The following is a 10,878-nucleotide window of genomic DNA, read 5'->3' on the forward strand; positions in this document are numbered from 1 at the left end:
TGTAATGTAATGTAATTCATGTTTCACAGGATATTTATTACGTGAATTTCTGAATTACATCGTGGAATTTACACTAAAACTCGTTCAAAAGGATCTTTGTGCTTTATCTTTGTAACTTAAAGCTTTATATTTTGGTCCCATGCCAGCACGCTCACCTGACATGACTCCATGAGTGGTCCGGCATTAGCCGTCCCTGGAATGTGTATTCACTGTGGTTCAGACATTTCTGTCTGTATTTATCAGTTTGTGCAAATTTATAAAGTTACCTCTTGAAAATCCCAAAGACAAGACAAAAAAAAAGATTTTAAACCTACACCCAAATATGCAACAAAACCTACAACGGGACAATTTAATTCCAAAAATACTACATCTACTCTAGGAGGATGTGATTTCCAATTTTTATTTCACTATTTAAAGAGAATACCTGACTGAAAGGAAAAAGAATAGAAGAATAAAAGATTAGAGATGGTGTCTAATAAACACTTTTCACATCTTCTAAGTAAGAAAATTGAACGGGAAATTTGTCCTTTTGCTCACATATCTGTCACATCTGTTTTTTTGCTACTCACACTAATGTGTTTGCATGCAGCGCATGATTAAATGAACAAAACTGGTGTTCAGTTCTCCCCCCCCCCCCCAACAAATGCACATCAGATGGCTGCTCAGGCAGACTTTGTTCTCAGAAACTCTATTTGATATTACTGTCCTTATTTATGACAGAACAATATATCTAACACTGTAGGTGGGGACCTAACAGAGAGAGAGAGAGAGAGAGAGAGAGAGAGAGAGAGAGAGAGAGAGAGAGAGAGTGAAACCTCTGCTCGAAACAGTCTAGACAGTCTGCTCTCACCAGAATTTCTACTGAACCTTTTTCTTCCCGTCTGTGGGGAACTTCCCAGCCCCCGGACTCCACTTTGGGAACCCCGGAACCATACTCTACCCTCCTGTCTGATGCCCGTCTCCCTCTCTTTCCTTCTCTCAAGTGGGTGGTCCGGTGAACTTTTCGGGGCGGGGTCCTCTGTTTCAACCCCCCTTTACCCCCTTTCCCTCTTGAAACATGCTTTAATAGAGAAAGTATGCAATGCATACTGCTCAGCTACAACCCCCAATTATACTGCAACTGGGGTATTCGTGACTGGACGTCTGGGGGGATCACACACACATTTCCGATTAGAGGAGGAGAGAGAGGGAATGTGTGTGTGTGTGTGTGTGAGAGAGAGAGAGAGAGAGAGAGAGAGAGAGAGAGGGAGAGAGGGAGAGAGAGAGAGTGAGAGAGTGAGAGTGAGAGAGTTTACCATCTCAATCCAACCAATGAGACGGTCGATACACTAGGATTTTTATAGTTGTGCAGGAGCACAAAGTGAGCTGATTGTGTGAACTTCCAGGTAAAACTGCAAACCGTCTCAAGGTAAGTTCAACTCTCTCGGATCTCATTGTTGCATTTGGCGCTGCCTGCATGAACAGGAGCACTCAGCCTGAACATGGAGCCTATAGCCTGAATGTATGTAGCCTACGTGTGGGTGTTTGTGTGTTCATAGCTGGTTTGATAGGAGAGCTTTTGCACCTGTGTTCCTCGCCCTTTGTCCTTCTTGGTTACGTTTTTTGCAGCTCTTCGGGTTCGTCCACTTCGGCGGACCTGTTATCACTGCGAAACCCAACACATTAAAGATCGATTGCGCAAGTGATGGGAGAAGGGGGATGTGTATTCAGAGCAGACTTAAAACACTGACGGCCTCGACTGTATGGCGTTTTTACATGTGCCAGTTAGTCAACCCAAAGTCGGGAAAGTTTGAACTCACGGGCTCGCTGCACGAGCGCTTTACGCACCTTCTCTAAAGGCTGTAAAAGAATGTGTTTTTATGGTTGCAATTGCCACCCGTATGCAAAAGGTACATTCAGTCCCAGTACATGACTGCCAAACACAGAAGCGGACGGTCTGCCGCTGCACAAGAAGTGCAGGACGCTTGTTGTGTCGGTCGGGAAATCAGTTTAATAGCGACGAAACGACGTTGTGCGTCTCGTTTGGCTTTAAATCTTTTCAACGAGGACGTAGATTTCTCAAATGACACCGACTTCCTGCTTCAGTGCGACCGTTTTGATAGGCTGTGCTGGCAATTAGCGTTTGGCACATTCTTTACAGAGCTAGACCTTATGGTAAACGACCACCCTGGGACATTACATTACCAACAGCCAGTTTAAAGTTGACATTTGTGGTTTACTTTCTTAATAAAAAGTAGTCTAAATATTATATTTGGCTACTTTTTCGGAAGTTACCGGAAATATGATGTCATAAAGGCATAATAGTGTTTGTACATCAACATGGGTGCTTTTAATCCGACCACGATTTGTTAATTGATTAATCGTTTCAGCCGTTTTCAAGCACAAAATGCCAACTGTTCTATAGTCTCTAATTCTCCAATGAAAGGATTTGCTGCCTTTTTGTCTTATGTGATAGGAACCTGAATATAGGGAGACCAGGGACAATTGTAACACTTTTTGCAATTTTTAGCAATAGGCCTACATCAAGAACCATTTAAACTGGAATAACCAATTTTTTTATATTATAAACTTCTGCCAATCAATCTGCCAACTGCTGAAGCAATGTATTTAAGTAACTTTATGAAATATGTACAGGTTGCAACACTGTTACAATCGTCCCAGTGTGTAGGGACAGTTGTAAAACATGTCATGGACGGTTGTAACATGTCTAAAATATACATAATGAATCAATCATATACTCAAAATGGGAAATATTATGTATATGTCATGTGATTGTGACAATTCACGTCATGTTTTTAAGTAGCCTAATGATTACCTTTTTTTCATACTACATGACAAAAAAATAGGTGAAGCCGTCAAATTATAATGCAAGAGAAAATGATTTAATGAGTAGAACACCTCAAAAAAGTTTAAACATGAACTTAAACATTCTTAACAACAGAGAGGTAGCACCAACCATGTTTTCATCTCATGTGAGCTTGCTTGACCGCTAGTTTAACACTTATTAGCCATTTCTATTTTTAGCTTACAAAACAGTGATTCTAATAATAATTGTTTGGATTCGTAGACATTTGATTTTATAACAGCATCCAAAAAAGTACATCAGAAAGTAAAGTATTTTCTTTTTTTCCGCAAAAAACACTTTTTGTAGAGGAAGTTTTCAATGTGGCTCCCTTTTTAGCAAGAATGTAGGGAAACTAACTGAGCATGAGCACAGTGAGTGTCATCCCTCTAGGTTGTTTCTGATTGGAGGAATTCAAGGTGTAACAAGGTGTTGAACTGTCCCTGGTCTCCTACTGTGCTTTTGGGGCACTATTTTTTGACATTCTGTGATGATCATTTAATGAAGTATTTAAATGATTAAGACATTTTCTTGTAAAATGTCCGAAAATTGGGACAAATGTCCATCTAAATTTAATAAAAAGCCCAAGATGATGTCTTTTTGTGACCTACAGTCCAAAACCTTACATTATTCAGTTTACTATAAGTCAAACAAAGCAGCAAATCATCAAAACTGAGAATCCACAGAACGTTTTTGCTTGAAAATGTCTGCAATCAAGAATGAATTATCAAAGTAGTTGCGACTAATTGACTAAACATTGCAGCTCTAAAGTCCACTGTCCATAGTGTTTTATGTTGTCGTGATTCTTTCCATTAAGATTTGCATGTAGAAGTTCTATTTGTGTCTCATTTGCACACGGTTTACAGTAAAAGTTGTCACAGCATCAGCACCCCTACAACATGCACAACCCCATTGAGAAATACCTCACAGAGGGCAGATGGAAAGGCAGCGTACAGTAGAGCGAATGCAGATTTTGGATGGTAGATTGAGTTGTGAATATCTGTGCTACTTTTAGTCGCTGGACACCACTCTCATGTTTCCCTGCGTCTGCCAGACCCCTGTTTGTGTTCCGATGAACCTGGTGCCAAGGCTTATGCATAAGCACTTCCCACGCTCGCTCTTGGAAAAGAATCCTGTGTGATTCTGAATGATCCTGTCAGTGATATTAAGCACTGATTGAAAGTCGCTGTGGTAATTGTGCAAAAATAAAGGAGATTTGAAGTGGTATAATAAAGCTAATTATTCCAGAGTCTTCAAAGATGATTCCTGTAATCGAAAGTAGCATTTTTTTTCTTCATGTTTCTTAGCTCACATCTCCAGCTCATGATACTCAGGTCTTCTCCTCTTTAAGCCCTCGGGGCTGCTCCTCCAGGCTTTGATGCCCTCACTCTTTGAAGCAGGTGGACAGACGCAGGCATGAGTAACAGTGGGACCAAAGAGCCGTCTCCCCAGTCGAGCACTGCCCAGTCACCTCCTGAGCCTCAGCGCAGAGGCAGGGGTCGGCCACGGAAACAGCAGCAGGTAGGACTTCCGTCTTCACAGATCAATTTTATCCTTTCCCTTTGTGTTGTCCGTCTGTTTTGGACATATGAAGAACAAACTATCACATCTTCTTAGCCAGCTTTATTCAAACTTATTACCACTAGTTTTACACTTATTTTTGGATTTAATGGTCAATAAACCTAATTCATATTATTTTTTTTACTTCACATTTTAGTTAAAAAACCTGGAAAGTATGAATAATTTTGACAAATAGTTAGGATCAGAAAAATTTACGTTGATTGATAATCACAATTTGTTTTGTATATGAAACCATTCATGTTCTTTTGGGGCAATTTTGGTTAAAAGAATCCCATATCTTTTTATATAAAAACTTTGAAAACGGGTCAAATTTGACCCAAGGACAACAGGAGGGTTAAGCATCTACTGAAAAGTAATTCTGAAAGACAAACCTAGTTAAGGATGTGTCTGTTTTCTGGCTGTAGAAAACAACTCAATTAAGGAAATGTTTTTCACTGGTTAGTTATGGATCCACATCTCTCTACAGGAGCCTGTTGGACCACCAACTCCAAAGCGACCGAGAGGACGACCAAAAGGCAGCAAGAACAAAGGCCCCAGAACTGCACTGAAGGTTGAAACCGATCAGAATTGTCACACCTTGTGTCTGCAGTATATCAGTCTATCATGTCTTTTTAATCCTCCATTCCTCCCTGGCTACTTGCAACTGCGTGGAGGAAGGATGGCTTGTATCATGTGGACACGCTGACAGTTTTGTTGTCATTACCTAGAATTCCTCATGGGGGAGAGACAAACTACGCAGTACAGCTACACAAGAAAAAAATATTTTTAGTAAATTTGGATGTATCTGTGACTTCTTACTTTGGTTGAAACAACCTTGGGTTAGGATTAGGGTATGGGTGTGGCCTTGACCAACTGCCACTTTACTCGTTTGAAAGCCATGATGTCTCTCTCTCTCATGGGCGGCCAAATTCTCTGGGTGGGCTTAGCAGAGAAAGGGGAGGTAACCTTGCCCCTTGTGACCTCATATGGGGCAAGATTCCAGATCAGTCCATCTGAGCTTTCATTTTCTCAAAGGCAGAGCTGGCTATCCAGGGCTCAGTTTACACCTATCGCCATTTGTAGCCACGGGAGATCCATAGACAGGCTGGGGGGACACCTAATAATGTTAACAAAACTCATTAAGTGAAATGTTCACGCCATGGGACATTTAAAGGATACTTTTTCCGCCATTGTGCTTAAAGCGACAATGATCAAGCTCATTCTTACTAATTGGATCTCATTTCCAATCAATAAAAAGAAAGCATTTCTAAATTCACTTATATCCTAAACACTCACTGACAAATACACTTGTCTCTTTTTGTGTATTTGTGGGATATTAAAAAGCTTACAGTGCGTTTTAAAGGGGTTTACTGGCATTTTGTGTGCCATCGTTTTTAATGATAGCTGTTCAAATATGAATTTACTGTACACCTGTGCAAACATGCACTGAAATATATCATTATCAGCAATCTTCTATCTTGCATTGTTATTTTAAATTGTATTTTAATTTGTTAGTATACAGAAGATTAAGATACCCATTGTAGTTTTGCTAAATCTTGTCTCAGGAGAAGAAGTTGTTGTAATGCCACTGTTTGTACATTTGTAGCATGTAGTTGATGTATAACACTGTAAATTAACTAGTCTTTTTATACAAATGTGAAACCTTTTTTTACAGTCATTTTTTAACATTTAATTTGTTTTGTTGGAATGGACATCTTTTTTTTTTTTAGCTTCATCACTATTTCTGGAGACAACTGAACTTGCGCTGCCAATCACACAAATCAATTGCTTGTGTTTTGAAATTTTGGAAAATGGAACATGCTTTTTAGAGCAAATATGCCAAAAGTATGTTCACTTAGATGTTGATATTGTACTATCCGAGTGTTTAAAATCATTTTACTCTGGCACACAGTAAACACTGTTGCGTGTGCAGGATTTTATGAAATAAACAGCTCTGCATGTACTGCACATGTTGACATTTCAAGGGATGATTGGACTGAGAGGAAAGATAATTCTGTCCCTGTTCATCATTAAAGACTGTAGTTGTGTTTGTTCTGCTCACAAAGTCTTAAAAATTACAATAATCAAATGAAAACATATGAGCTCTTAATCTTAGTTAGTGATCAGTGCTGTATGACAGGACTGTTGAAATGTGAAACCTCCTTTAAACCATTAATTTATTCTTTCTTAGAAAGTGGAGCCCGTTGGGGAGAAACGACCACGTGGGCGACCAAGGAAATGGGTATGGAGCAATTGTTGACAGTTAGAGACATGGTGTCCAAAGCCTCGGATGTCTGCTGGAGCTTTACAGTTCGACACACGGCAGCCTTTCTTTCATGTAAAAAAATTAATTCTGTTTCCTCTCTTTCCACAGCCCCAGAAAGTAGTTCAAGTAGCTGAAAAGCAGCAGGTGAGGAAAACCAAATCTTTAAAAGGTTGTAGGGTGGTCGAGTTTTGTTCTGATGTAGCACTTTGAACCACAGATTCCCTCAACAGAAAACCTATTGTGTTTTAGTTGATTAAAATGTCTTATAATGAGCTGCAGTTTGTTGCAGAATCTTTAAATCATTACAAAACATGAAATCCTTTTAGCTTATGAACATGTGCCCTCCTAATTAGTCATTACATTAAACTGAAGCTGAAGTCACTTTGAGAGTTTGTGAATGGAGCAATGGAGCAAACCTTCAGTTGAACAGAAATCTCAGTTTGTGTCACACATTTTTACCTTTCGACTAATATCAGTCACATTTATGATAAGGGGTGTGTAAAGGCAGAGCTGATCTCATTTAACTATTCATGAATATCTTATGCTTGTTAAGCACAGGGTTTATGTACATCAAAACTAAACTACATTCAAAGCCCTTTGAACCCGTTATAGTGGGGCTGCAGCCAACAAACCATGGCCTTCGGACCACGCTATCCTTTGATAGTTACCAGTTTATTAGATATACCTAGCAAGGACTGATGCAGTTCATTATACCGAGAGGTGTTTTAAACAAGACAAGAAACATGAAAAGAGAGGGTGATGACATACAACAAATGTCCTCATTTTAGCTACCAGGTTGCTGTTTTACAATGGAATAATTTAAACTAGATGAAGTAAACTAGTAACTGAGTTTATGCTATTACATTCATATACGTTGTCTTAATTATTTTTAGACCCACTCACACAAAATCATACTAGTCTAAACTATTCCAGGTGCCATGCTCTGGCTCTGGCCTCCACGACCACAAACCCCACACAGACTTAAGAAAAAGCTTCTTTCCTCTGACCTCTGTGCATCCTCCAGCTAATACATTGTCTACAGCAAATCCTTTGCACTGCCCTGCACATGGCATATATGCACATGTGATGTATGCACATTATTTTGTATGTATTTATATTTCGTATTTACATTTTTGTTACACATTAGTCTATAGCACAATCTTAGTAGCATGCCACATTCCATCTTAGTACATACACTTATTTGTGTTTGTAAGAAATATATCTTTAAATCTAGTACACCATGTGTTATAAGACAAATATAAAACTGCTAAAATTGCTGTGGCTTCAGGCACATTTGACGTGAATAGCAAACAACCAAAGCACATGTTCCTTGCGGTTTACGTAAACTGACTTCATGAGGATATGAGGAGTTCTTGGAAAAAATGCACAAATGGCGGTGCTGAATTCCCCAGATACACCTCCAAACATCCTTTTGTGACATCCAGTTTTGGTGAAAGTACGCACAGTGTTTCTGAGAAACGTTGGTTCTTTTAAACACATTTTTCAAACAAAAATCATTGCACAACAGTTGTCACCAAAGCGGGCAGTTTTCTTGATGCCCCTTGTCTGCCTTATCGCATCCTCTCCTCTGAGCAGTTTGCCAAGATGCTTCAAGAACTGAAACTGTTGAGGGGAAGAATGAGTCAATGTAGAGAGGGGAAACCTGATCTAACTGTTCTCTTCCTCTGTCTTCTTGGTTTCCTGATATAACCGTCGTCTTCATCACATTTCTAGGTCTGACAGCTGGACCTACTTCCCCGCACGCAATCGCTCAATGAAATTTTAACACTCATTCTTGTATTCTCGTGCTCTTTCTTGTACTGATTCATTACCTTGTGCGCAATGAGTCACTAGACTGAAAGAGATATGACAATGACAGACAAAGTGACAGTGTTTTTTTGTTCCCCCTAATGTTCCAGGGCTCTTCAGAAGAGGCTGAAGAGGGTCCCTCGCAGCTCGAGCCCTCAACATCTCAGGTTCCAGCGCAGGAGGAAGGGGAGTAGACAGGGTGCCTCTCTACCTACCTCAAGGTTTGGCCTCAAACAAACAGGGGTACTGTCTGACTCCTATCGGTGACTGGGTTTCATAAACAAACACACACACACACATACACACACACACACAATCATTGCAGTGGTTTCTGCTCCCGACCGGATATTGTATCCTGGTTTTATTGGTTCACTGTAAGAGTTTGGTGAACAAACTCTGTTTTAACATTGAATAATTAAATCTTTGGACATGTTTTTTAAGGGAATAGTTCACCTTTTTGGGAAATACGCTTATTCACTTTCCGGCCGGGAGTTGCATTAGAAGATTGATAAGATTGTGTGTGAGGTAGAGCTATTGTAAACAGCTAGTTAGCTTAGCTTAGCACAAAACTGGAAACAAATAGAAATAGTTAGCCTGGCTCTGTCCAAAGGTAACAAAATCTACTTACCAGCACCTCTAAAGCGCTGCTCATTAATTAACAAGTTGTTTGATAAGTACACAAAGTGGAAAAATGCCTTTTTTTGTTTACAGAGGGCATGTGCCTTTGAGTTTTAAAGGTGCTGGTAGGTGGGTTTTGTTTGTTTCCAGTCTTTATGCTAAGCTAAGCATTCTTCGTTGTATCAATCTTGTCATCTAATTCCAGGCGAGAATGCAGAGAAGCATATTTACCAAAAAACTATTGCGTTAAGGATGCCTGCTTGATGGACAGACTTGCGGGTTAAAATGAGAGGGGGGCGGGGGGGGTTATTGAAACATGTTTTTAAAGTGTCATGAATCCTCACGTGAAATGGGAGCAAGACAGTGACATTTTTCGCAATGTTACAACATAAACATGGTGCTCTGACTTGAAGATTCGTAGACTTGAAGAGTTTTCTTCCAAAATGAAATATCCAATTTTGGAGGGGAGAAAGATCTTATGTTCTTTGCTCAGAATAAAAAATGCAAAGAATTACATTAGATCAATTGTCAATTTAACCAAGAGTTCGGTTTTACCTTCCAACCAGCAGCAAGAAAAAAAACACCCAAAGGTTTAAATGGATGTCTCATTTTTGGAAAGAAACCCTTCATAAATACTTTAGTCAGCAACAGCGTTGACGTGTCATTTTACCACACTCAGGATTTTACTATTACAGTGCTTTTACACCATATTGAAACCTCAGGTACAAAGCTATTCAGGAACATGCTGTCAGTCTACTCAGTAATTATTGTGCTGTGTTTGTTGTGCATTTCTGATCTGTATTTGACATTACCAGTATGCCTTGACAAAAAGACCTCATTTAAACCTCAGTTGTCCTCAGCTTCTTAATCTCTCATACTACCTCAGTAACACAAAAGATCTCCAACTAAGTAACTCTCCACTCCCTCAACAGCAACGCCCTAGACACACAAACACACACACACACACACACACACACGCACACGTTCATTTGCAGATACACAACACAGACAGGCAAAGGGTTTTCAAGCCTACATACAAACACAAAGAATTTGTACAATTACAGATAAAAGCCGCAGTGTCATTTATTTTAAAAACAACTGTATTTGTTAAAAGCTGAAGTGAGACTTGGTTTATTCTCCTGGGAAATAAAAGTCAGCCAATCTGATAAAATACTTTCTTTTAGGGTGTAGTTCCTTATGAATTTCTTTTCTTTTTTTTGGGGGGGGGGGGCTGTTCTGTTACTCATTTCTCATTTTTACTACTTCATGTATTTTCTGACTTGTACACTGTAAATTGTATGTGTGATACTCTTAATTTGTGTGATTTGAAAGGAAGGGCAGCAAATGACCACACAGTGCTGAAATACATGTCCCTTATATGGTAAACAACAAGACAACAGAACAACAGATATCTTATGAATGACAATGTCTGAATCAACATGGTTAATAGCAAACACTGCATCAGTAACCTTATCTTTGTTTTACCAATTTATGACAAAAAAGGGTCCACGTTCTTCCTACCTTTCCTATTTGGCTATCAAAAGGTAGTATGACGAGTGAATGCAAAAATAGTGTAATAGAAGCATGAGTAGAAACAAAATATAAACTGACTCAGTAAAAGTGTTTATTAGTAACATCTTCCTACCAAGTGACCAAATGAGGCTGTTGCAGGAAACCCCCTGACTGTGTTAAATTTTAGTGTAAAATTGTGTAAAAATTGTGTACAAAACCACACTTTAAGGTTAACTCATTTATAAACTGGTAAGTTTTATCTGTAATGAAT

The 10,878-nt window shown here is 39.3% G+C and overlaps 2 protein-coding genes across 6 annotated transcripts in view; both read left to right on the top strand.

Annotated features, from left to right (window-relative positions):
- Positions 1–10,878, top strand: part of mst1 (macrophage stimulating 1) — a 29,378-nt gene that overhangs the window by 15,992 nt on the left and 2,508 nt on the right. The window contains exon 19 of one of the 2 annotated variants that reach the window (XR_004331826.1): positions 1,317–1,319. The gene's annotated coding sequence lies outside the window, so the exon portion shown is untranslated. Of the gene's footprint in view, positions 1–835; positions 839–1,316; positions 1,320–10,878 lie in introns of both variants that reach the window. The other variant, XR_004331825.1, reaches the window with a different exon arrangement.
- On the top strand, positions 1,311–10,847 carry si:ch211-161c3.6 (high mobility group protein HMGI-C). 4 transcript variants are annotated; one of them, XM_032514835.1, is made up of 6 exons: positions 1,311–1,408; positions 4,194–4,363; positions 4,890–4,973; positions 6,594–6,644; positions 6,777–6,812; positions 8,588–10,847. In XM_032514835.1, the coding sequence occupies exons 2-6, from the start codon at positions 4,259–4,261 to the stop codon at positions 8,669–8,671; spliced, it is 360 nt and encodes a 119-aa protein (XP_032370726.1). In that variant the 5' UTR covers positions 1,311–1,408; positions 4,194–4,258; the 3' UTR covers positions 8,672–10,847. The 4 variants fall into 4 exon arrangements, with proteins under 4 accessions (XP_032370726.1, XP_032370728.1, XP_032370727.1 ...); XM_032514837.1 differs by having other exon boundaries at positions 4,240–4,363; XM_032514836.1 differs by having other exon boundaries at positions 1,317–1,408; positions 4,150–4,363.

The sequence above is a fragment of the Etheostoma spectabile genome, chromosome 4 (assembly GCF_008692095.1).
Source record: "Etheostoma spectabile isolate EspeVRDwgs_2016 chromosome 4, UIUC_Espe_1.0, whole genome shotgun sequence".
NCBI classification, from domain to species: domain Eukaryota; kingdom Metazoa; phylum Chordata; class Actinopteri; order Perciformes; family Percidae; genus Etheostoma; species Etheostoma spectabile.

What these genes read in the sequence shown, in the direction of transcription:
- si:ch211-161c3.6 (XM_032514835.1), top strand. Translation starts at nt 4,259, where the DNA reads ATGAGTAACAGTGGGACCAAAGAGCCGTCTCCCCAGTCGAGCACTGCC. An exon ending in GTGGGCGACCAAGGAAATGG is followed by an intron (nt 6,645 to 6,776) that starts GTATGGAGCAAT and finishes CTCTTTCCACAG; the next exon opens with CCCCAGAAAGTAGTTCAAGT. An exon ending in AAGTAGCTGAAAAGCAGCAG is followed by an intron (nt 6,813 to 8,587) that starts GTGAGGAAAACC and finishes CTAATGTTCCAG; the next exon opens with GGCTCTTCAGAAGAGGCTGA.